The sequence below is a fragment of the Rhea americana genome, unplaced genomic scaffold, assembly GCF_003343005.1.
Source record: "Rhea americana isolate MKP2758 unplaced genomic scaffold, rheAme1 scaffold_2, whole genome shotgun sequence".
Lineage (NCBI taxonomy): Eukaryota > Metazoa > Chordata > Aves > Rheiformes > Rheidae > Rhea > Rhea americana.
In genome coordinates, this window is record NW_028186149.1 from 4521302 (window position 1) to 4548690 (window position 27389).

Below are 27389 nucleotides of genomic sequence, written 5' to 3' on the forward strand. Positions count from 1 at the left end.
ATTCAAATTAGTAGATGCATCGGTTCACCATGGAGACAGAATTATAGATTTCTTCATCAGGTACTAGAGAAGGGAGGAGAACTATTGTAGAATATTCCTAGAAGACAAGAATCTCAGGGTAAATGAATAGAACAGGCATTTTTATTTAAACCCATTTTTACAAAACCTAGTTACTGCAGTATGYATGATAATGACATCTGTCTATATATTGTCTGATACTGAGATATGGCTTAAATATCCATGCAGTAGGTTTATCAACCTGTTTTAAAATACTACAGTTATTTGCTGATATGTAATGTAGATGAATCATAATGAAAACCACACTGACTTAATTACTCTAAATGCAAATAATTTGATATTTCAACTATGTTACTGTCTTTTAACACTTCATCATCCAGTTAACTTCATTCCTAAAACATTGTCAAACTACTTCTAGTCCAGAGTTTGTGTATTTGGAACCTGTAACAGCTTTGCTTCTGTTGTGCAGTGAAGTGTCATTTACAAAGTTGCTGGAATCTGAATGCACATCACTAAATCTGCTTGGTTTACTAGTTGAAGTAAGAGTTTATTTACAACACAGTTGATGGTGGACTTACTCGTTTACAGACAGTTTGTGTCCTCTGTACTTTGCTGCTTCCCTAGATATGTTCTTTTTTTCCTGGATGTTACTTTTTTTTACTTAATTTACAAGACACTGCTGGGTGCCACATTACTATTTTTTTCTTAACCTGTGCAGAATACATGATTATATCATGCCCTTGATGTATTTAGCAGTAGTATCTCAAATTTTGGCATGGCTCTGTATCGAGGCTGGAGGCTTTGACCTCTGGAGCAGAGGACTCACTTGAGAGAGCGTGAAGGCAGAAAGTAAGGAGCATGGTGTTTTCCAGCTGTCCTCWCAGCAGGCTATAGGAATGCAAAGGATGACATGACCTTGAGGGAAGGCTAACAACATTTCTTGTTGAAAGGAACTGTGCTAAACCCTTAAATGTACCACAGCAGTCATTGGTGTTGCAGATTTTTCTAGTTGATCAGACCAAAATCAGTTGTCATCTAACTTCAGTCCAGATGTCCTTGAAGAGGTTCTAATCTATCCTCAATAGCTTTGAAGAACATGGTTACAGAAAAGGCTCAAGCTAGAAYGAAGTTCAACTCTTTCTTACATATTGAGCAATGTATAACAGCTGAAGTGAGAAGAAGCTGAAGTATTCAGGAATTAAGTTCTTTGTTCAGTTGTCATGCTGATCTTAATTCTTTTTCTTCCTCTTCATTGCTAACTTTTGCCTGTAAGAGCCATATAAGAGAGTTTAAATTCTTTAGTCTGTAACTATGCATTGCAAAATCTTSTAGCATTCTGTCCTACAACATTTTCCTGGGATGCTTGTTCATGTTAATTCCTTACCRTGATGAGTGTCTCAGTATTGCCAAAACACCATTTTATAGAACTGGCAAAGAGAYTAACTTAGGAAGAGAAGAACTTTTATTTTTGCTGCTACTTGATATAATAACTACTATTTATCTATTGTAAAATGCAGCTTTCTGTCTGGGTGCAGATAATTCTTAACTTACTGCTGGTGTGGGTTCTTGAGCCATGGTAATACTCAAAACTCCAACTGTAGTAAATTTTCTTCATTTTAAGAGAGAATCTGCCCTGTTATATAACATCCTAATAGGAGCTACAATACATGCAGTGGTTGGTTGGCTGTAAGGCCAAGAATCGTAGGGAACTGCTTAAAAATTAACCTTCCCCATCTACCTGCCACGCCTCAGAATTTCGTAGCCTTTTGGTAGGTACCTCTAGATATTTACTGCACCGCCAGATAAGAATGCTTACCATTTTGAAGCTTCATTAACTCTGTGGCAACAGTAATAAAGGTACTTTGATCGTGGAATAATCTTTACATTACAGAGTAGTTGACGTGAGTCACTAAAGCCCTTACTGTGTTTCAGGTACAGGCATATCCTTTGATCTTGATTTTTGCATTTTAGCATACMGTTGGTTTAAAATATTTATAACTACTGTTGTGTTATACTATCTAATCTGCAAGGGAAGACTGAAGGTATATTGTATATATGCTTCAATTATACTGGAAAGTAATTCAATTTTGTTGAATTGACATTGTGGCCCTTAATTGTTTGTTTTTTCTGTTAACATGAATGGACACCAGTTTTAACTGGAAAGTCGGCTTCACCAGAAATGTTGTTAATACTATATATACTGTGAGATTAGTGATATTTTTTTTAAGAACACTGACTGGGGGTAGCCAAACAGTTGTTGGTAGAGCTACTTTTTAAGTAGCAAACTGATGATATGACTGTAGTAGTCCCCTACTTCTGTGGTCATGCAGAAAGAAGAAAACATGGGAAGAATGTGAGAGTAAAACTTGAATGACTGAAGTTTCAACAACTTTGATTTCTGTGTTTGAACAATGTGTTTATACAGAATTTTAGGACAATAGCAAATGAAATTTTGAAGTTARTGTTAATGAAGTTAATCATCAAGCATTTTTAAAACACTTATTTTTTTAGTAAAATTTGTTGACTTGACTGTACCAAACTTTTGTTTTGTAAAAAGATAATGTGGTGTATTTCATACAAAGATTAGCATTTTTGTCAAAAATTATTTACTTGAGCAGATTGAGTGGACAGTTATTTACCTAGTTGTACATATTTCTATACCAGTTTGATAAGTGTTTTGTTTATTGCAAGTGTTGTCCATCTTTTTTAAGTTGGAGATAAACCACAATTGGTCTACTTATGTTACACTTGATGTTTCACTTGCATTATATTTAATTACAGGAAATTAAGGTAAAATAAACTGATAGTTGTTTCCAATCTCTTCTGCTTCACAGGGCTGTCTCACAGAATTTTTGTTTTCCCTTAAGCTCTGTGTCTTATGGAGAAATGGGAATGATGTAATATTTTAAGTTAGCATTTTCAATTTATGATTTTAAATCTAATAGTACTTTTTTGGCATAAATCTTGTAAATTTAGCTATTTGTAACAAAAGCATCTAAATCTTCTTTAAGGAAATCTTTTAGGCTATTGTCCAGTTCAGTTGTCTAATTGCAAAATATAGACATTTTCTGTAGATAAATTTTACAAGGCCTGAAAGTTGTTTGCGCTGCAATGCAATACTTGGTTAGAAGTACTTCATTTAGTTCTTTTGTAATTGAAGCTTAAAGTCAGTTGACCAGCTCTTTTTTTTTCCACTTCAGACACTTCAATCTTCGAATGAAGAGAGATACATCCCTTTTTAGCGATGATTTTAAAGTAGAAACATCAAACAGAGTAATTGATTATGATACCTCCCATATTTACACTGGACACATTTATGGTAAGTACTACACTAGAATGGATTAAAGCACAGTCATTTTAAGCAGACGTTTTTAAATAATACAGGCAAAAAATGTTGATCTGTATGATTAGGTTATCTTCATATTAAATTTTAATAATGCCTCTAATTGCATTTAAATTCTTTATGCTCTTACCAAATAAGAGTTATAGTTGATGAATGAGTATTTTACCTAATTTTCATACATCTACAGAACATGAAGTTCAACTCTGTTTGTTAACATAATCTATATAGAAGTTTGGGTTGAAAAAAAGTCTATTAAAAAAGAAGCACTACATTTTAAAAAATCATGCACTGTTTCTTGTTTAAAGGAATTGAAGGACTATAGACCTGCAATCATTACGGGTAATATTTCATTAAAAGCAAAATATAAAATTACTTAAAAAGGAAGGAAGATTCTGGAGTTAAAAACAGACTGATAGGAGAGGAAGATAAAAAATCTCTGTCCCCATCTCTATAGTCTGTCTCAGGTCTGAAAGAAGTCTRACTGCTTCTGGAAGATCACTGTTAGTAACGTCCTGTGGTGTTGGAGTGGTTCTTTTTAACTTTTGAAAGAAGTATGCAAGCTTAGCACTTCATATACATCTAAGAATAATTTAYATGCTGGCTTATGTAGATCAGAGGGCTTTTGAGGGTGTGATTCTTTGAAATTATTTCAGAAAACCTTTTGGTTGATTCTTTATGAACAATAGGATTAAAAGGTCCACATGAAACTAGTCACAGGACTTRCTCTAAGTTTTCTTCTAAATCTTTCTCTGTCTTTCTTATTCAGCTCAACTTTGTACTTGTCATAAAGATCATGACCAAAGTAAGACATTCCAGTAAATAAACTGTGTTTTAGTTTTGGTTTTTGATGATTTCCATTCAGACCAAGAGTCTCTCTTCCAAATACTCTGAAATTCCCCAAAATRTATGGCCTAGCTTTAAGTTCAGGATATTAATGCATGTTCTAGCAGAATGTAATCTGAAGTAAATCTGAGATCAGTTAGAGAGCTCTAATTTTAAGATATTCCTACAAAGCCTGTTTGTACATCTGAATGCAGTCTGTAAAGGCATGTATGCTGACTGGCATGTTTTCAAGATACCTATTTCATATTTCAGTACTGTGTATGAGCTTTATATAACTTTTGATAATTATAAATGATAAAAAACAGTACAATTCCAATAATTTGACATTATTTGATTTTGAACTATCTTCTGTGGAGGCTTGAGTAGAAACTTTTTTTTTTTTAAAAAAAAGTAATCTTTGGTTCTTYTATGTAAAAGGTTTTATGGAGATGCTGCATATTGTAGCTGCTAATGATTAGCTTTGAGAATTGTACTCTTTCAGACTGAATGTTTTGAATAAATATTCACTCCTTTTCACGTATAAACCTAGCTACAATTTTAACAGACTTGTATTTGAAGAGAAAATGGGTGTCTTGAATGTAGGGGTATTTTTTTTTCATTAGGAAGCTTTTAAGATTCAATATACACACTGAATTTTTTTTTACAGTTATATGAGCAGATGTATAAGGACAACATGTAGTTTTAAAATAACATGCTATATATGTGACCACTTTTAAGTGTGGAGTTGAATTCTTCATTATATACTTTTTAAACATCCTATTTATGTATTTGATTTGTGTTGAAGTCTTAGGAATCTTTTGAAAGTTAGAACTATGATTTTGGGGCAACTGCATGTCTTACTGAATATTCCTAGTCTTAAAAACTTGGATACAAGTTTTATGCAAATTTGTTTTAATGCTAATTAAGGTTATCAACAATCTTACTGTTACATAATTCATGTAGTTTTTTAGCTGATAGGAACTGCTGCACAGTCAGGATAATTAGGAGTCTCATGCATCAGCCTTTGATTTACATTTGGGTTGTTTTGTTGTGGATTTTTGGGGGTTTTTTGAGTGTATGCTTGAAACTTATGCAGGAGTGAAAGCTTTTAGAAAGGTATAAAAAGTGCATTTTCACTCAATAGGTGAACAGGGAAGTCTTAGTCATGGATCTGTTATTGATGGAAGATTTGAAGGATTCATCCAAACTCGCAGTGGGATCTTTTATATCGAGCCAGCAGAGAGATATATTAAGGACAAAAGTCTACCATTTCACTCTGTCATTTATCATGAAGATGATATCAGTGAGTATTTCCATTCTGTGCTACAGATGAAATAATTTTTATTAAATGTCAAAAACTAAGTCATTTGTAAACATGAAATGAAGCTTCAGCTTGCATATGATGGTGTTGAATCATGCTGTCCTGAAGTGATTCATACATAGTTATGGCGTGAGAAAGATGTGTAGCATACACGAGCGCGTTTTCTTTATTCTGCTGTTTAAATCCTTGGCAATCAGGTACAAGTGGTATATTTTCTGCTCGGTGGATACCTGTTACCTTTAAAAAATGCATTCTTAAAATGACATGTAGTGACTGCTTTTCCTTGTGGYCTGAAAAATAAAGGATAAGTTAAATTCAAGTCAATATGTATTTACCTACATCTAGTGAAGGACAAAGGTATTTGTGGGAAATGGAAGTTCCTGCTACATCCCCCAATTCCATATTCCTTCAGACAGATATTTACAAGATGTGATGGCACACAGTATGTCTTGTTTTACGTAGTTCTGATGGAAGTTTTAGCTGATGGAAGTGTGCAGGGAATACTATTTGAAGTTGAAAAAATACAGTCCCAGGAAAACTGGCTTTGGAGGTAAGATGCCCAGAAGGATGAGAAAGTGTCATGACAGACTTCTACCTTTCTGGAACTGATGCATCAGAATTTGTCTGCACTCCAGCTGTCTTTTTGTGTAAGATCAGTTTTCAGCTGTAATAAATTAGTTTTATTTGGTGCTGCTGCAGTAACTTCAGTGCAGTRTTTTTGAGGTGAAGTGTAAGATTGTGATTCCAAGCCTCAACCCTTTAGGGTTGTAGGCAGAGAGCCAACATTTTGATTATTAAAGCTAGCAAATTGTGTGTTGAAAAACTAACTTTGAGCGGGATTTTAGTCTTGATTTAAATAAATAAATAAATTTCACTTCATTTAAAAACTTTTCCTGTCAGACCATTGTGCAAATTCTAGACAACTTGAACTTAGAATCTCATGCAATTGGATGAAGAGTCCTGGGTTAGAACACTGTACAGATCACTTGAACTGCTGTCATGATGATAAATGGRTAAATTGTTTCCAAGTGTGTTGTATTTGAGACTATACTGTGAAAAGGAATCTTAAAAAAAAAAAAAAAAAAATAAAAAAAAAAAAAAAAAAATAGGAAGATAAGTAGCTGTGATTGTGGTTTTATCTTAACATCATTTTCTTTGTGCTGTGAACCAGTGAAAAATCCAGGGGGGTTTTGGATTATACTCTCTAGTTACTGCTTTTATATGAATGCAGCTGAAAAGTGATCTTTTGCTGCTAAAAGCTCAGCAAATTCTATTTTTGTAGTTGAATAAGGCTTCTGGAATACAACTGTATTTTACACTCAGTGGCTGTATGCATGCTGTTTTCTAGTACATTAAAAATATCTGTGAACCACAAGGTATGCTTGCCCTTTTTGTTACTCTCTTCTGCAAATATGATTACTTATCAAAATCAAATACTTAGCATATTTTGAAGAGCTTGTAAATGACTGCAGTTCACTAAATTTTATGTTCATTGTGATCTACATTAGTTTTCTGACTGACTAAATACGCATCTTCCTGCTACCTTCAGGACCACTATCTGAGAATGAAATGGCTTCATAGGGTAGCATTACATATGCAGCTTTTGGCTCTCGTAGAAAAGTTGCAGCATACATTCAATTTTCAGTTGAACAAAACTTTCTTGGTGAAAATCTGAGRTGGCAGTTTGCCTCTCCAGCCATTTTTGGAGTATTGTGGGGTTTGCTGCTGTAAAGGAGGAAAAGCAGTGGGKATAATACAGAATTACAGCCTGGAGTGAAACCATGAGGGGTGTGTGTGTGTGTGTGTGTATTTATAACAGCATTTCTATAAGTAAGCTGCATATACTATTTAATTCTTTGGCTGTTTCATAGGTCTCAATGAACAGTTGAATTCACTGCTTGATAGCRGGCCCATAAGGCTACCACTTACATAGCACTTCTGCAAATAACTCTCCATCTGCTTTACAGAATTATTTTAGTGATTGTGTTGTAGAAACAGGGAGAGGAAGGTAAAGGGATGTAAGGCAGCGAAGTGACTGGCCCAGTCCCCAAGAAGGCAAGGCCAGAAAGATGGTCTGGTATCTCAGCTTCTGCTGTAAATACTGGGTGACTGAAAATGACTGATTGTGCAAATATGCTGAATTTGACTCTCTTCACTGCTATTGACAAAGGAAAGAAACAGAACTGTACCTTAAAGGAATGAGCGTTTGATTTTTATGAAAGTCATGTTGTAGAAGTGATCTTTGTCAGGAGAGTTAATGGATGTCTTGGGCAAAAGCTAATAATGAATTTGATTCATATTAGCATCTTATTAAAGTGAATGGGARCAGGATATATTTTTTAATTACTTATTCAGGTGATGGAATTATTTTACGCTAGTTTACACAGCTTTTCCTCTTTRATCTAGTGCATTAAATCCATCAGTTAGAAACAAGATCAGATTTTCAGAGAGGGTTGTCTAAGAGCCATGTTTACTGTTAAGCAGCAGTACAGTGGAACTTCCAAATCAYCAAGTTAGTGAATATTGCTGCTTGTTTGGTATGGTAGAAAATTGCCCATCCTGAAGCTAATTTTAAGCAGCACTATTTGAAAACATGTCATTTGTGTTGATGCAGGGACTGAGGTGACTGCATTCTGACTGTACAGTTTAATTTTTCATTGGTGTCCTAGATGCCTCTAGGATTTCTGTGGTCTAAAATCTTTATGTAACTCCTTCTATCACTTTCTGAATTGTGCTTTTCAGACTTTTTCATGCATGATATTTTTTTGTATTAAACTATGATTTAAAAAAATCCTTAGGTGTTATAGTAGCTTTAAAAATAAGAACAGACAAACCCTTTCTGGTTATTTATTTAATCTATAACTAACTCAACTGAAATAGCAAATTGAACTAGTATCTTAAACGGGAGGAAAGCAACAAAAAATATTCACATCACTAATTCAGAAGGAGGGGAAGTCTTTGCTTTAATTTAGGATGTTTTCTGTCACCCATGTTTCAGCCTTTTGAAACAATATGCTTTTTAGTGCTTTTCAGAAATCACAATGCAACTTATGATTAGCATCTCAATGAGGTCTTATTCASTAGTTAAACAAAAGGTTTTTTTATAAATGAGGATTATATTGTCAAGTTTATAAGGCAGCTTTTGTTTGTGTTACAGTGGATGTGGTGAGCAGTGGAAGGCAGTCTTCTATTCATGACTGTGAAATACAGGGTGAATGATTTTAGATTCCCAAACCACTTGTGATTGAACTGTTCAATAGTTTAGTGCTAGCAAGATGCAAACTGCTGCTTTCATTAATAGATTTATTTTGGAAGCTTTTTCTTCGTTGGTCACGATATCACTGGCACTCTAATTCATTTGAATCATATGTTCTTCYAATGTATCCCTGCATTTAGATTGTGAAATACAGAATTGTTTGCATTTTCCTTAAATTGGCAATAGATAAGAAAATCCTGWTGAACTTAGGGAAAATGAAAATGATCATTGAATTGTCTTTATGATCTTGGAGGAACTGTACTACTAAGAACAGAAGATAAAAGATTTTGTGCTTTTGCGAAGCACTATCTGCWGAATGGACCGACCACTGCAAACTCTTAGGGAGAACTTTATTTACTTTTTTCATATTGTGGTTGCCAATTCTATAATGAAGGTCTACTTGGCTGCTGTCATGAGAGCACAGTGTGACTGGCTTAAGGGGGGGGAAAAATGCTTTTTACAGATTTATCTTCATTCTACCTGCTTAAATTTGAATTTTGCTCTGATACTACTATTTTTGGTAGAACTGGGCAGATTGCTGTTGAAGCACGGAATTCTCATCATCTGCGATGGAAGTTTGATGTCCTGTCCTCTACCTAGATGCCTCAATCTAGTGTCCATCRCTTAAGTAGTTGACCTAGTTGCTTAATTGAGTTCAGTACTGAAAACTATGAAGTAACAAGATGTTTTTATAAGATTGTGTCAGGATGTACAAAAAAGGAAAGTGGAAAAAATAAAACCCTTGTCAACAAGGGAGGAGAAAAACAAGTAGTGTTTGTTCTGCCTGAAGATTTTCTGTAGTTGGAGAATTGATCTTAGAATTAAACTCTTCTCTTATAGACTCTAGTCTCATGTGGGAAGTGGGCTCCCCTCGTCCCCTGAGCGTTTGACATTCCCTGGAAGCAATCATTCTGATAGTGAAGACGTGCTTCCTCCTGATCAACCTGTAGGGCTGCGGTAGGGAGGAGCTAAGCAGCCCTTCATCCTTAAGAAGCAGCAGAAGGCTCTGCCTCTCGCAGCACTTAAAAGCATCACGAGAGCATGGATCAAACTTCTGCGATGTCAGTCAACATTGCCTGGTTCAAAGTCATCTGACACCGTGTAATTTCTGTCTCTCTTCACAAACGAAACTGCTGCAGGGGATGGTGGGAATAACAAGTCTTGGAAGTTGAACAGGGGACAGTGCCTCCCAGTTTGGGAGCAGTCCAGCATTTATCAAAAGAAGGGTTTGTGTGCAGCTCTCTAAAGTAGAGATGGTCCCAAACTGCTCTGTCTGTTATTACCTGACTCCTATTTTTAGCAGGGGAGATTCAAATCTGTCTTGGGCATTTGTTTTTCCCATCACATGCAAAACTTGGCAATAGCTGTTGCAAAGTGCATCATGTTCAATACGTGCATAATTTTAACTGTCATGCCCTTAAAGTGTTAGTTTCTAACCAGACTATTGGGGGTTTTTTTGAAGTGAGAAATATTTGCAGGCTGTCAATACTAAAGTATTAAGAGATTTCCTAACCTCTTTGGGAACTGAGCTACAGAGGAAAGACTGCTTATTGCATTGGGTAGTACACTGCGAACACTTCTCTCTAGTACTGTTCTGTCCGTTGTCGCAGTGCTGGGCAGTACGGATAGAAGTGGGTGAGAGCAGAAAATGGCATTGTGCTAGTGCAAAATATKCGGGGCGATCATGCTTCCAGTTCGYTCCTGGGGGCCCCTGCAGTTACTGCCAGCAGGAGTTGCCCTAAAGTTGCGGTCGTTGTGTAGATGAGGTGTCCTGATGTTGAGGCAGCATTGCTGCCTGCTTCCTCCAGCCCTGGCATAGCCGGATGCTGTCCTTAACTAAGTGATGGAGGAGGTCGGTAGCACTCCCACCGCCCGCACGTACGCTTCGTTCTTTTGGGGCTGCACTGGGGCTAACCGGACTGGGGAACGTTATGAGAGAGCAGGTCAAAAATGACCCCGTGAGCTACTTATTGTGTTATTTATCCTACTTTCTTGCTGTGGAAATATGTGAATTTGTTCTTTTCCTTGCCTTTCCCTTTTTTGCCTCAGAAACTGGGGGGAACTGTTTAACTCCATGGTCATAATTGGCCAAGAAATAGACTGTCAGGGAGAGAGATGACTGCTGTTGAAATGCTTGACAGAACAACAAGGAATTTGTTACAACAGTGGCAAAGCTAAATCAAACAAGTGATCAAATTTTTTCACATCTGAAGCCTTATGGTGAGATGGCTGTGAAAATAGCAGTATTTCCATGTTAAATATGTTTAGGTAGAGGTATTTTAGTGTGATGTTTGTTCAGTTAGAAACTGAAATGTGGAAAACTGATATATGGGAAATTACAACATTGTAAGTTTATTTAATAATAACTAATTCGTGAACATTTGTAACACAAGTAAAATAATAGTAAAATAGTGGGGAAAAAAAMCGAGAAGACCACCACACAAAACCTCAAAAACAGTGCCATTTTTTTCAGAAGTCTAGAATTATTCAAAATACTGACTACTGGACATTCACTGTAGTTACCCCTCCCTGGAGGTTTTTTCTTTGTATTTGAACAAGCATCTTTATTAGAATCACAACAAATTACCCAAATTACCTTCTGTACAACATTAACATTTTCCTAATAATCTTATTTGTCAAACATTAGTCACAACAAAATAGATGTTAAGTTGTCCAAAGAAAAAGCAGCCTGTGCCATAGCAATGTTGTGTGTTAGATTAGCTTTCTAAACTTCAGACTTCAGAGACACTTTGAAATACAGTGTTTTACCTGGATCTTTCCAGCAGGTAAAATAATTTGCTATTGAGATCGTGAGTAATTGTGAGTGAATAAAAATTTCACTTACTCTCAGGCTGAAAATGCCTTTGCCAGGAGGCATATTTGTTAACATAGCTGTTTTCCGCTAAGATGTTTACAACTGGAGTAAAGTATTTTGTGTCTGGACAAGGGTCTATTTTGAAAAAAAAAAAGTTGCCAACTATTTATGTTTAAATTAGTCTTGTTTGTTGTTAACAAGTTTTCAACACTACATGAGCTGTTTAAATGTTTGCAAGTGCATGTGATTGGGAGGAATGTAGATGAGAAACTTGCTTTTATTTCTTGATCAGTCTTTCTAAGCTTATCAGAGGATTCCTTGAATTCAGTCTGTGGGTGTTTTGGATCATAACCTCATATTGAGTGGTTGATTCAGAGCTCAGAGGCTTTGACTGTGTGCCAAGGATATGGGTTTTATTGCTTGCTGCGTAATCCCCCACACACGTTAAGTTTAGAGCTTTATGACACAGGGAAAAAAGTCAAAAGCAAGTGGGAGAAGGTTTAACAGTATCTCACAGTATGACTTCAGGAAACAGGTATGATGATCAAAGATAATTAAAGGCAGCTTCCAGATGGAGCTGAACCAGAATGTGGTTCAGCTGTGGTTCAGAATGTGGAGCTTTTGGCCCACAGGATGGGGCTAGGGATGGTACATTGTGAAACCCCCTGGAAAGCAGGTAACATGGCCAATGGGTCTGCAGTGCCACCTTGTCTACACTCCTGTTAGCCTGCTCTGCCTTCTCCTTTCCTCCCTGATTCTGGATCTTTGTACTTACACAAACTCTATCAAATTTTATTTTTAGTATGTCATGTAAAATTTACACCCTGTTCCAAACTGCAGGGAAACCGAAGGGGTAAGACCTCTGCCCTTGTGAAAGCACAGGTTGCCTACAAACCTGCAGCGGGTACTGACATTCAAAATAAATCTGACCATATATTTCTGAAGCATATTTACATGTGCAGTGAGATCTGCACTAGTAATTCAATATTGGAAGAATTGCTACAGGTAAGCAGCCAGTTGTTGTAAGATATCCTCCATGAGCCAGTTTGGACTTCTTGTGTATTTGACTCTGTGCACCCGAATTGTGCTACAGGTTTTGTGTGTTAAGAACTTGTAAACAGTCGGCTGTACTGGGGAGATGATATAAAATGGCTTTTTCTTTTTTCCTTGTTCTATTTTGCCTACAAGTTTTACTTTCGTTCTGTGTTCTGGTCTGTGTTTCCTGGGTAAAACAAACAAAACGTGTCATGGAGGAAAATATGATGCGTACCTTAACTTTTCATGTCATTGTTTTCTGTATATGTGAAAATATATAGTATCATGACTGTACCATGTAGTATCATTCATCTAATTTTTTATTCTTTCACATCTATACTCCTCCCTCACTCTTCATCTAAAAACAAAACCTTACAATGAATGATCTAAACCCTCTAAGAGCTGTACTTTACTACTGCCACTCCCTTAGGCRATACTAAATTTGCGTTGGAGACTTACTTGTTATCTTCATTGCACCATGTGATTAAAGCTGCTTAGGAATGTGATTGGATTTAAGAGACTGCCTATTTAAAGTCACTGTGTAAATGTAATTTATTTCCTTAAAATGACTAGTAAAACATTAGTAAAGCTATTATGCATGGTGTGTCAAAGTGGTATTTTTGTGTGATTGTCTAGTTCTATATGTTGGGAGGATATAACTTAAGGTTGTATATCCCTTAGCTGTGTGTCCATCTAGTAAATAGTTGCTATGAAAAACATGAATTGTTGTAGTCTGAGCATCAAGTTTTGTTTTTCATTTACTTTTTTTCCTCTCTTTTCACATAGGGACCAAGTAAAACATCTTATTCTCAGTATAGTTTCAAGCAAACTGGCTCTGTGAAATACATCAAAGGCTTTGCAAAGATTTACTGTTCTATTTTCAATTGTAGTAAAAATTTAAGTTTTAGTTATTATTCCTATAGAATGCTGAGTGATATATCTTATTTGACCCTGACGAACAGTGTTTATTCAACCTTACTCATGTGAGAACAAGCATGATATTTCAAAACAGTACTAATTTGAAAAAGTAGCTTTCCATGAAAAAGTAGCTTTCCATGTTTGTTTTTAAGTCCACCTTTCCTGGAAGATTGTTACTGAATGTTGGTGTGGAATTCTGCTTGTGAATTCTGCTTGAAAACATGCTAAGATTTTTATAAAGACTTGAGTAAAACATACTTTTGTACGGGGGAGGGAGGAACAGTAACTTTCTTCTTTCAACAAATTCTTGCATATACATACAACCATTATCCCTAACTGTATTCTTTACTTTCCAGAATGGCTAAATTGTGCATTTCACCTTGCCAGCAAAACTACTGGCAATCTCAAAATTTTAGAATTAGAGTTGAGTGAAACAAAGAATCGATCATTTCAATTTTGGTTTGTTTGCATTAGTAGTTAAGAGTTGCATAATACAAAAATTTTCAAAAATTCAGTGGAAGGTGGATAAAATAATAGAACTGTTTGGCAAGAATTCTAGCAAATTTTCTTAGTTTACCCATTAAAATTGAACTAATTTTCTTTTATCAGTGGTATCTTTGGCATACATAAGCTCAGGCACTTATTTAACATTTTGAGTTCAAAAGCGTAAGAAAGCTATTAGTTTAAGCTAATCTCTAAAGATGCCTAGATAATACATTTGTCCTTACGGTTTGTTAGACCCTGCTCACTTCCAGTTTTGTTTTGCTAGCTATAAAAAACAACTTCAAGAGGCAAGCGTCACAATTTGGTCATCCTAGTTAAACTAAGAGCACATCTTAGGAATCTTTAATGGAAAAATACAGCTGCCCTCAGCCTAAATACTAGACACTTCCTTAAAATACCACGAGCAATGTTGGACGCAAACTGAAAAAGTTGCCATGATAAAGCTTTATCTTATACAGAAGGGCACCTAACATATGTGGAATTTGAAACCTTAATCTGGCCTTCCTCTTTTTAGAATATCCGCATAAATATGGACCGCAAGGAGGTTGTGCAGATCATTCAGTGTTTGAGAGAATGCGGAAGTACCAGGCRACTGGTATAGAAGAACCAACAACAGAGGTACAGCACAGGTTATAACAGATTGTATTGATTAGAAGCTACAATGTAATAATTCTCCATTCTTGTATGTTGTTTCTTTTGCTTTTGGTCACAGTTATCCGTTTGTGTTCACAGGTACCTAAATTATTGCTAGAGGTTTCYTGCTTAATAGAAGAAAATTTCTAAATTCTTTTTTTACTGCTACTGCTGCATAGATATGCTAGCTCATAGCTTTAATGGATCCTGTGTGATCTCAAATCTGTAAACAATCGATTTTGGCTGGATATGGAAATTGAGCTTGAGTTGAGGAATATACTTGACTGAAGTTGAGAAGGAGAGGTTTCAAGATCCCCTGTTCTCTAAGCAGTGTATCAGTCCTTGAAGATCAGTCATTGCTAGGTTTTCAAGTTTTGTTAATGCAACTCAATCATATATGAGTGCTTTCAGTGATAAATGAAGCTGTATGACTGGCAGGGTCTTATCACCAATGTTGAAGGACTGGGAAGGGTTTTACAGCATGCTAGCGATTGCTTCTAATAGGAGGTGAGTGGTCTGTGGAAGGGACTGACTTACCTGCTTGTTTACAGACTCCTGCCTTTTTTGCCTTTGAGGTTGCAGCAGGRTCCTTGTCACAAAACTGGATTTTTTTTCAAATTCTCCTGCAGTAAATTCTTGAATACTTCTTAGTTCTAGGTATATTCTGAACTGTTTCAACTTCTAGCATTGTTTTGGGATATATACCAACAAAACTGTGCAATATTGTTTGTTAACAATTGCAACAGGAACTTAAACTTTATTTACATTGAGATTCCAGAGATTTTCACCAGTATTATGGGGTTCAATGTTGTTAACAACAAAATTTGCTTTCAAAAACTTCCTGGAGAGAATGGACCATCAAGCAGTGGATGTACGAAGGCAAATAAGTGTTAGCACATATTGTTCTAACTAATGACTGTTATTTTAACTTCATATTTAGTGAACCATTTTTTGCATACTGAGGTGCTTCAGTAGTTGTGTTTGCCGAGGTGGATGACTGAGCTAATTAAGAGTGAAGTCCCTCCATTAGGGAGGGTGCATTTAAATCCCAGGGCCCTGGCACCTGATCTGCAAACTATGTTTATTCACCCTTCAAAAGGGTTATGAAGAAAAATCACGTGGACAAAAATCTATTTTACTTTGACTGTCTGTTTTAATATAAAATGATTTGCAGAAAAGGGTTTGACTGAGATGTCATTAAGAGAGGTGAATACTTGAAGACTGATTATAATATATAAGTTTAAGATTCATAAAGGATTGTAAGTCAAAGAAGAAAAATTACATTTTTAGATAGCAATGTTTTTTTCTAAACATACTCTAACTTACAGTAGAGATCTACAAAATAAATATTTGTTTCATGTTTGTATGTAGAAGCCTTTTGAAGAGCCTAACAATAATGGTCCACAGCTTTTAAGAAAAAAGCGTGCCACTCAGGCTGAAAAAAATACTTGTCAGCTGTATATTCAGACTGATCATCTATTCTATAAGCACTATGGAACAAGAGAAGCTGTAATTGCACAGGTATGTTCAGACTCTTTATATAATCTACTCTTTTTTGAGGAATATTTCTGACAATTTCGATGTTATCATTTGTGTATACTTTGTTATTTCATTTAGAATAACTTGTTTCGTTTGCTATAGTGATGCTAGCACTCCTGAAAGTTTGTTTCTTGTTTCGCAAAAAGATACCCTATAGCTGTGACAAAGGTCGTGGGCACTTGTACTTCCTTTAATCACGGTAGCCGTGATTTGTTTAACACTTCTGAGTAAGACTTAGTCTGATTTTTCTCATTTATTACTGAGAAAAAAATTGTTTTTAAAGACTTTTTTTTTCTGTTTGACAGCCAGCCAAGCCTCACTTAATACTTGTGTATCAAAATTCTGTGAACTAATGACTTTAAGAGCAGTTTCTGTGTTGTCTAGTGTAATGGCAAGACAGAAAAGCAGTGGTAACTAAAGGCACATGCCATTTCTCTTTCAATATAATCTTAAGTGTAAAACTCTTTCTGCTGTTCTTTTCTTGCTAAAAATGCAAGTAGCGTGTTAACATGCTCCTCTGAAGTATGAAATTTCACTGCCACTGCAAATCCAAGGTTTACTATTGATTTGTCACGCTACATCAGCAACTCAACATTTTTGAAAGCTCTGAAATAATCTTCAAAATCTGGTCTTTACTGAGTTAGTTTTCTGTGTGCTCTTGGAAAAGGTAAATGATCAACTTCATGTTTGCTTTCTCACAGAACTGAAAGAATAATGTAATAATAAGTACTTTTCAAAAAAGACTGCTTTGGATACAATTTTAACTACAAATACTACCTTACAGTAGCAATCAGTTGAACGACTACTGCAGACAAGTATCTCAGTTTCTGGTTACTGGAGCTATAGGAACAGTTTTAGCTTGGCTGCAGAAAATCTTGCCTTTATCTGGTGTGGTAGTCATGTAGATATTAGATTATGTAGTAAATTATTTCTGTTATCCAGTAACAGTAGTTCATTAAAAATATGTATTGGAATTCATGTAACGCCATATCTGGCATGTAAACGTCCAAAAAGGACATACAGTTGCTGTTACTGAAGAATAGCTATAATGTAGTGCATAGATCTTTGAACTGTAGGTGTATTTTTTTTTCCTGACAGATCTCCAGCCATGTTAAAGCAATTGACACAATTTACCAGTCAACAGATTTCTCAGGGATCCGTAACATCAGCTTTATGGTGAAACGAATAAGAGTAAGTTGTATTGGAAGTKCTTTTACTTCATTTATTTTGCTTGGAAGCAGTACTTATTCAAAAGAGCTGCTCTATTTCTAGGGCCATTTACCTATTACTGTTACCTGTTAGCAAGTGTGCAGCACAGAGGTGTCACTGCAATAAGTGGTCTCCTGCTCTGCTTATTTGGTTTGGTTTTAGTGTTCACTGTAAAAAGACTGCTACTTGCACTATTAAGGTGTAATCAACGTTGACTAACTCTTACAGGAACCGATTACTGCTTTTCCCCAGTGTTGACTGCAGAAAGCTATGCAGTCTCTGCCAAGAACCTCAATTCTGCAATAGAGAATGGATATCCAGGTGAAAGGGGCTTCTAAAAGGTGGAGGTTTGAGGATGAATATAAATTTGCTCTTTTGTGTGCTGATAAAAAGGAAAGAAAATTAGGGAATAAAAAAGGAATTGGGATTTATCATGCAAAGGCAACTTTGTGTTCCATTTAGAATTTTTTTTAAATACTCTGATAGTAATATGGGCCTATAAATTTTTAGTTACAACTTTAATTATTTGACATAACAAGGTATTGACAGCAGCAAGCCTCTTAGCTGACATTTACAAGTCCAATGAAAATGAACTGTGTCTTACAGTTTGTTTCAATTTACTTACAGATTAACACAACTGTAGATGAAAAGGACTCTTCCAATCCATTCCGATTTCCTAACATTGGTGTGGAAAAGTTTCTAGAACTGAATTCGGAACAGAATCATGATGATTATTGCTTGGCCTATGTGTTTACAGACCGTGATTTTGATGATGGAGTCCTTGGTCTGGCTTGGGTTGGAGCCCCCTCAGGTAATTATATCCAAACCAGCATTATGAGATAAAGGCAATATCATACGTAGGTGCAAAGAAGAGGTGGAGAAACTACTTCATTTAAGACAACAGTGAACACATGAAAATTGATAACCAACTTTTCATGATTTTAGTTAGGTATGCTTTGTGTGTATATATATTTTTATATATATATATGTATATATAAATAAAAGCAGCTTATCATATATCTCTTGTAGTTAGTTTTGATGTCCTTCTGTTGAACAGTTCATGAACAGTAAGGAATAACATAGTTAATTGGTAGAAATAGATGGTATTGTCTGGATGACTTTATTTTTGATGAGTAAAATGACAAAAAAGGCAGAAGTATTTTTGCTATATGCAAACAGAGCTCACAGCTGTGCAAATTGCATTTGGTAGCAGAATTACAGTGCAGAATCTTCAGGCTTTGTAGATGGTATTGGGAGCAAATATTTTTGAAACAAAAGTGAAAGGGAGACCTCTAGTTACTCTGTGACTCTTCTTGAACTGCTGCTCATTAGTTTCAATTTAGTCCTGTGTTTTAGGTCTTAAAGCTGGTTTTTGATGTAGGGAAACAAACAAAAAACAAACAAAACTTACCATAGTTCTGGTTAAATCTGAAAAGTTCACAGAAGAAATTTAATCCATGTATTTGTTGTGGCATTCTTTAATTACATTCTCATCAGTGTAAGTAGATTTTTAACAGATCTGGTGAACACTTAGAACTTAATGCATTTTAAAATTGACAGATCAACAACTTGAAAGACAAATCTTGCACTGGTCAGCTAAAATAAAAGTTGGTTCTGTTAAGTATCTTGTGTTTTTCAGTGCACAAGTTAATAAATTCCATTTTAAAGAACTTCAGCAATTTCTTATTTTCACTCTTTGAACTAATTGCATCAGGTGAAAAYATAAAAGTGATATTTTTGTTAAAGCAGGAGCCTTAAATATTCTTTTTTTTTAGTGTGTTGCTCTTTTTATTACAAAATTAAAATTCTTACATATTTATCTTTCCTCCCATTCCCCCCCCCCCAAAAAAAAAGTCATTATTTTTAGGAAAATAACTTGAGGAAGAGGGGGGCTGGGTTGAGATTACTGAAACCAGACAAACATAGTGCATCTTTTTTTTTGAGAGATTTGAACTTGAACTTCAACCTGAATAAAAGCTCAGATTAAAGCTGAGAAATGACTGGAACATAAGGATTCTTTTTTTTTTTTTTTTTCCTTCCAAAGCTGTACTACTGAATTGGGTGAAAGCTAAAAAAAAAAAAGGAGAGAACCGAAAGTTCGGACAGGAAGAGAATGAAACTCTTGAATCAAAATTATCGAACGTTAATGTGATGTTAACTTCCTAATGTTTAAATTTAAATACAGATTTTTTTAATCATAGCTCAGCACAAATTCCAAATTGTGGAAACTTCCATGGAAATCAAAATCACAAATTCAGAAGGAACAGTCTTCTCTTCTTTTTTAAAAGAGTCTTGATGCTTTTATGAGAACATTGTCAAGAGCTCTAATAGAATTAGAGTAATCATGGAAGCAACATTAAGCTCTTCCATGCGGACTAGCTGTTGGGATGTCATTAGACCTTCCCTTTGTCTCCTGCTGTACTTTTCTCTGCAGCATGTGTTGGCCAAAAAGGGTATTGGAGCAAGTGGAAGAGTGCCATGGTATGATCTCTGTGTCTGTCTTTCATTTTAGGAGATTAAAAGGTTGCAAATAAATATTTGTAGAATATTCAGAGAGTTATAGATCAGTTGACCTCAGTAGAGAAGTAAGTTAGAGGAACCTGTGCAGACTGATGTTAGTGACTGTGGAAGAAGCTTAGGGAACTTAATATTGAGGTGGCCTGTGTAAATAAAACACTGGATCTATGGTAACTAGTCCAGCATGTAGACTGAGAAGAAAACACAATATGAATTAGAGTGTGAATTCCATGAACACTGCTGCCAAGAAAGGTTTAGCTGAGATAACTTTGGTTGCTTTGAGAGATTTTTGTACTTAACCTATTTAAATTTGTCCATTAAAATTCAGGTTTTGTATAGCATTTAAAATGATAACCTAAAGACTAGATGACAAATATTTGTTGGATGTATGAACAAGAGATATCTTAAAAGGGGTATATACTTAAGTTATTCTTTAAAGATTGTAATTTTAAGTAGTCTAGTACTTAAAGACCTTTTGTGTGTTAACAGAAATAGCTGTAATTTTGTACTACTTTTATTTGTTGACTTGTAAGACACACACGTAGCACTTTTATCACCACTGCAGTGTGCAGCTGCTCTGGGAGAAAATTTTGATGTTGGATATTTCACTAAAATGAAATTTTACTTTAACAAGCAAGGAAACTTCTTTCCTGTACGAGGAAGAAGAATGCTTGCACTGGCTCAGTGCAAATTCCAGCTATGGGAAAAAGTAGTGAAATTAAAGTCACAATTTCAAGACTCATCTATAACAGTGAATGTGATGCACTTGATTGTTGACCTTTTAAATATGTGTATGATTAACCCACACATCAAAACCGTTTTCAGCTTTAAATTATATGGTGAAAAATGAGTCAGTCTTGCTGACAAAGATATGTAGCTAATCTTAGGCATTTTTTTTTACAAACATCTGTGAATGTTTTATAATTTCCTTCTTATGAGGAAAGCATTTTCTGTATTTTTACTGCCTCTTTTGCTTAGAAAAAGCTCAGGAAGGTAGATTGAGTGCACCACTGTTGGTCATTATATGCTGCTAGTCTTGTATTGCAGGTATGATAGGGCTTGTCAAGCTGTGAAAACCCAAAATAGCTCTTACTGAATAGCTATTTCAAAACGACTTGCTTACTGTGTGAACAACTCTGCATTAGTGCAGGTAAATTTAATCTACTTTAAAATTTGGATTAGCACTTGTTACATAGAAACACCCTTGGTCTGTAGATGTCCAGTGAGGAGTTATTACAGAAAATAACTGCGTTTAAAATGCATGCATCATTTTTCTACTGATCTTCCTGTGTATACAAACTGTTACTTTTCAACAGACATTTAGAACAAGAAACACAGTACTTCTTTTCTTAAATGTCTGAACTGTTAAACTTTTGCCCAAATGCAGGGAGCTCTGGTGGAATCTGTGAAAAGAGCAAACTCTATTCTGATGGTAAAAAGAAGTCTTTGAACACTGGAATCATCACTGTCCAGAACTACGGCTCGCATGTTCCTCCTAAGGTTTCTCACATCACTTTTGCTCATGAGGTTGGGCATAATTTTGGTTCGCCTGTGAGTATAACTATTGATCTGTTACTTGATTTGAAACATTTTGGAAGCCATGATTTGTGAATGTAGTTCTTAGTCTTTCTGATAAAGAAGGAAAATAAATGCACAACTGCATGTGTGTATGTGTATGCATGTTGTGTGCAAACAAACCAGGTTGGTTTGGCTTTTTGAGTATTTTACAACACATGACACGGTACGTTTTGTGAACTGTTCATTTCTATCAGTTTCTTCTGTTACGAAGAGACTATATTCCCCTAAAACTTTCTTTTTTTTTTTTTTTTTTTAATGCATTGTGGTGGATACTATAGAGGAGTAAGAATCAGATGCAAAACTGATCAAGGTATCTGACTCAACAAGGGAAGATAAAACCAGCTCTATTTTACTGTTCCATTATTCTTGCACAATTGTCTAAGAAATTCTGTGAATGGGATTAAGATAAATATTTCAGAGCAAAAGTCTGTCTTCATGTCATTTAGGGATATGATTTCTTTGTGACAAGCCAGTGTATGAGGGGTTTTTTTTGTTTTGTTAGGGACAAGAGAACAAAGGGAGTGGGTGGGCTTTTTTGTTTTGCTTTATTTTTTAACTTAAGGGTATAGGCTTTCTACTCTTGGAAGTAAACAAAAATCAAGTTATGACAGAAATAATATTCCAAAACTGATGTTCACACATGAATGCCTACTTTGTGTGCCTTAAGAGTTTAATACAACTGCTTTGAGTGTGAAGAGGCCTTCCAACTGTAAATGAAGATATGGGCACATAAATCTAAAAACAAGTCCTACTGTATGAAACATCTTTTGTATCAGTCTTGAAGATGATTCATTTAATTTATCTATAAATTGCATTTGCAATTCAGGGCAGTAAGGAGAAATATAGTTCCTCAAGCATGTCTAATTTTAAGATTTACTTCTATTGGAGACACAAGTTATTCTTGGATAGTTGGATGCATCAGCAGAGAATTACAGTTCATCTTACTCTTAGCAATTACAGAAATATTTTTGTCAGTCTGCTAATTGTTAGTACACCAACTTTACAATGAATTCATGCAACTTTATAATGAATTTCTATTATATAGATCTAGTCACTGGTGGACGAAACCATCTACTGTATTCTAAAGTTCTACTTGCCCCTCCCTTCAAACAAACAAATTTMAATTTTCAGTTACGCTTTTATTCCATAGAGCGCTTACAGCCTTTTGTGGTCATAAAGGCACTCTTAATCGATGGAAACTTTTTGGAGACTGGGTCTGTTTGAGATGCACAATGAGAGTGGAATATCTGTCCACAGGAACTCAAATATTCAAAAAAATGCTATCACATAAAACTTAAGCTATTCCTTAGAAATTAGATACTTGTCACTTTCTGTAAAAGCTTTGTCTTCTCTTGTTCTAATTAAATGAGAATATAACAGTATTTTGTTTGCTTGAGTCTTTTCTTCTCCCTGTGTTAATCTACCACATCAGGTGTCTTGTGCACATATAGGAAAAGWTAGCAAGATATTAGAGAAGCTATTTTAATATAAATAGTTTAAAATATTTGTTTTGCAGCATGATTCTGGAATGGAATGCACTCCGGGGGAGTCCAAGAACTTGGGGCAGAAAGAAAATGGCAATTACATCATGTATGCAAGAGCTACATCTGGGGACAAACTTAACAACAACAAGTTCTCTATCTGTAGTATTCGAAACATCAGCCAAGTTCTTGAGAAAAAGAGAAATAATTGTTTTGTTGGTATGTATTTAGTTATCCTGAATGCAGAGTGGCTAGATTATTCATATTAAGCTTAACTTGAAGTAAATTTTAATTCTACTGAAAGGTTATGTAAGTAAAGAATTGAAGTATCCAAGTATCTAGAGTATCCAATTTGGAGCCTCACAGCACAAGAAAGGCGTGGAAATACAGGAGTGAGCCCAGCAAAGGGACAACAGTGGTGAAGGGACTGGAGCATCTGACATGGGGAGAGATTAAGAGCCTGGACTATTTAGCCYGGAGAAGAGAAGGTGCTGGGGGAGGGGAGGGGGAATCTTATCCATCTGTATGAATAGCTGATGGCAGAGAGTAAAGGAAACTGAGCCAGACCTGTTTCAGCAGTGCCCACTGAGAGGACAAGAGGCAGTTGGCAAAAATTGAAGTACAGGTCAGTACAGGTTGACCAAGMGGGTTGTGGAGTCTCCATCCTTTGGAGAGACTCAAAACTCAAGTGGACAAGTTTCTGGGTAAGCTGCTCTAGCAGATCCTGCTCTGAGAAGGCCTAGTAAAAAATTACACAAGGAATTCCCACTGCTACTAACAAATTTCATGCTCAGAGGCTCAAAATTGGCTAAACTGGGTAGTGAACAACAGTAGTGCAAGTTTGTTTATTTGATTCCTAGTCTATACTAAGCCCACCTTGATTGTCAGTTGCACTTAGTTGGATGCTGTTGCAAGTCATTACTAGTATTTATACCTCTATTTGCCTAATTTGTACTGTTTTGTACAAAAATGTACTGGCATTTTTCAGAATCTGGTCAACCCATCTGTGGTAATGGACTGGTAGAACAAGGAGAGCAGTGTGATTGTGGGTACAGTGACCAGTGTAAAGATGAATGCTGTTATGATGCAAACCAACCAGAAGATAAGAAATGCAAGTTAAAACCAGGCAAACACTGCAGGTATTGTACACATCTGTTATAATACACTGTTTAATTATTCAGGCTTGTTGATGGGTATAACTGGTATTTTTGCATCTGAATCTCACTTTGCCTGCTGTTGTTCTTAGTGTTTGTTTTATTTAAAATACTTCGTATAGTGAGTGAGTTCATCAGCACAATTATGCCTTGTAGTTCTTGTTGCTTATTGCAACTTTCTTTCTGTWAGAAGCCAGATGAGATTGTTTATTAGCTTTTGAAAAAACATAATATGACACTTGGTGGTAATAATGCTAATGTATCTTACTACTCRGTGCAGACAAGTATGTGTGTTGAAATTCTGACTTCTTTTTCTGAAATGTTTTGCCTAGAAGTTTTTTGCAAAAAGCATGTGGTTCAGAAAAACGTGGTCAGAATGTTGTTTTTATGGTATCTACAAGAAAGTTAATTGCCCAAAGTATAAAGGAGGATATTTATAGCTTTAAGCTTCTTGTAATTACTGTTCAGTAACAGCTTTATAAGTTTATATGGTTGGGTGTACTAAAACGTCTCATGAAGAGAGAAGTCTCAAGGGAGTGGTGGTTCCAAACAGGCGGTGTTCTTCAGTGCACAGCGAGACAGATGGTCAGCTTCCTCGTCCCAGTGACTTGCACATCTGATTGAAGCTGGGTGCTGTCCTAGTGCCATTTGTATGGTGTTGCCTACCTCCAAGAGAACTTAGGGGTATAATTGATTGATACCTTGTTTCATAAACTATGATACCTTGTTTCATAGACTATATTACATTTTTAAATCACTTCGTATCTTGGCAGTGCTTTATACACCCTGATTTATAGAGCTAACTTTTGAAACACCTGTAGATAATATGCTAAAGTAACTCAGCTTTTATCTTTCAGTTACATGGATTAAAACAGATGGTTTTTTTTAACCTCATTTAAAAACTTAAGTGGACTTCTGTGTGTGTGTGAAAGGCACAAACTTTTTTTCCACTCTAGGAAGAGACAGAAAATGTAACAGGTTAGACTCTTAACCAAAGGTGAAGAGGAAAAAAAWATATATATATAGATACATATGTGTATTTAAATTTGTTTGAACCAACTGTTTTTAATGAACCATATACAATTTTACAATTAGAACASTTTTTTTTTCTAATTAACTAATTGAACTTCTTGCCTTAAAAAATGCTTTTCAACCTGTGGGTGTAAGTAAGGGTAACATCTACTTTGCAAATGTGTTGGATACTGTAGATGAGGTTTGTTTCCAGTGCATTCATGGTAGCAATAATTTTGCATGTTTTTTTTTTCTTGCAAATCTTGTCATTTCTGCCAAAACAAAGGCCTTGCATTATCTTCTTTTAACAGTGATTTTTGAGATTTTTTTTAATGCTATTTTATACTGTGCCTGTGGTGAAGATTTATTTCCTGAGTACACCACATGCTGCTGCCACCTTCTTTCTTTGCTTTCTTCTTAAAATCTTGTGTTCAGCTGACTATAGTTCTAGCTTTATACTCTGCTAGTATGGTGTTCAATAGGAATTGCTGCATCACTTTGTTTTATAACTTCTTTCTCCTGGTTTTGTCTATTAAGATTGAAAATTACATGGTGCAAAGTTGGGCAGATGTTCAGAGATGCTGAAACTTGGTTTCTTTTTTTKKGGGGGGGGGGGYTTGGTTTAAGTTTTTTTTTTTAAGCTTCAAGATTTTTTTTCTTAAAATCTTTCCTCCTCCAAAGTTTGACTTTATATGAACTGTGATTTCTGATATAAAAGCTTCTGATCTTCTTTGTTCTTTAAACAATGTAAGTAGTATTTCCGCAGAARTTCAGTGCGGCAACTGTTTGTTGATGTAAGGGACAGAAGGAATGTTTTTCCTTCTTAAAAGGAAAAACACACATCAGAAATGTGTTGAATGTTTGAGAAGGTTTCAGGATTAATAGCTCTTCTGAAATTGTTTGCATTTTTCTTTATATCCGTTTTTTTTTTCTGTTTATTTGTAGCCCTAGTCAAGGCCCTTGCTGTACTGCGCAGTGTAATTTCAAACTGAAGACTGACAAGTGCCGAAATGATTCGGACTGTGCGAGAGAAGGAATGTGTAACGGTGTCAGTGCGCTCTGTCCAGCATCTGAGCCCAAACCAAACTTTACAGACTGCAACAGGCATACGCAAGTTTGCCTAAATGGGGTATGTTTTTTATAAACATGGGCAACTCTGCCAGTTGTATATTGCAGGGCACTGCATTATGAACTGATATGGGTTCAATATTTAACAAGAATGTTGTAAGAATACAGTCTTTTTTTTCACAGTTCCAAGACTTTGAGCTAAATAACTGTGAAGCTACATCAGGCTTTGAGAAGCAGTTAACAAGTGACTAGGTAGCTCTAGTGTATAAGAAAATTCTGTTTAAAACTTGATTTACTTTGTAGTTCTAGCTAGTCTTGAGTCTTCATTGCCTTAGAAACTTTCGTGTACTAAGAATAGACATTCAATTTGATTTAATGAAAATAAAAAGCTGCTTCCGCTGTGCACATGTAACATGCATGCACCAGCATATAGAATTACCCCATACTGCTTTAGTTTCCTGTGTTATAGAGGCCATGGCAGTCGCTGTTCAAAGTTGATGGGAAGGCGTTTATGAATTGATCTGTGTTTACTTGGAGAAAAAAATAAGTTATCCTTTTAAAGAGCRGTAACTTATGTTGCCATTGTTTCCCACAGGTTGATTTTTAATCAAATAATATTGTTTATAATTTTGGAACTAATCTAGGGTTAGCTTAAAGACAAAGGAATTTTCTCTTTATGCAATTATTTGATTTTTGAAACAAGTTTATAGATGTAAATTTTTTTTTTATTTGAATTTGAGGGGTTGTCCTACCATGGAGTGAAATACAGAATCTTTCCCAAAGTTAAATTTTTGTTATTATTTTCTAAGGGAAGGTATTTTTGAATACATACTTTTTTCCTAACTATGATTGTGAGTAATCATCTTTCAGTGTAAATTGTAGTGCTAGAATTGTTTTGTGGGCCACCTGCAGTCTCTAAAAGAAGATAGACAAAAAAAGCTATTATGTAGTATCATAATCTCCTTTAAAATATTCTCAAATAAGCCTAAATACTGAAATTGAATAAAGTTGGTCATTTTTATTTGTTTTATAAACTTCTGAGTAAATTCAAGCTAATCTAAGCATTGTGCTTTTATACACATGCTAATCATGCTTTCAGCTATTAAAAATTAATATCTTTCCTAGTGTATGCTTMAATGTGCAATTGATTTTTGCATATTCCTGCTT

At 35.4% G+C, this 27389-nt stretch overlaps 1 protein-coding gene across 1 annotated transcript in view; it reads left to right on the plus strand.

Annotated features, from left to right (window-relative positions):
- The window catches only part of ADAM10 (ADAM metallopeptidase domain 10), a 44867-nt gene that overhangs the window by 13158 nt on the left and 4320 nt on the right, over positions 1 to 27389 (plus strand). Inside the window, exons 3-12 of the mRNA XM_085303659.1 lie at positions 3219 to 3337; positions 5328 to 5486; positions 14547 to 14650; positions 16037 to 16186; positions 17303 to 17395; positions 18041 to 18224; positions 21318 to 21481; positions 23025 to 23208; positions 23978 to 24128; positions 26100 to 26283. Of these exons, the coding sequence (XP_085159785.1) occupies positions 3219 to 3337; positions 5328 to 5486; positions 14547 to 14650; positions 16037 to 16186; positions 17303 to 17395; positions 18041 to 18224; positions 21318 to 21481; positions 23025 to 23208; positions 23978 to 24128; positions 26100 to 26283 (1492 nt within the window). The remainder of the gene's footprint in view (positions 1 to 3218; positions 3338 to 5327; positions 5487 to 14546; positions 14651 to 16036; positions 16187 to 17302; positions 17396 to 18040; positions 18225 to 21317; positions 21482 to 23024; positions 23209 to 23977; positions 24129 to 26099; positions 26284 to 27389) is intronic.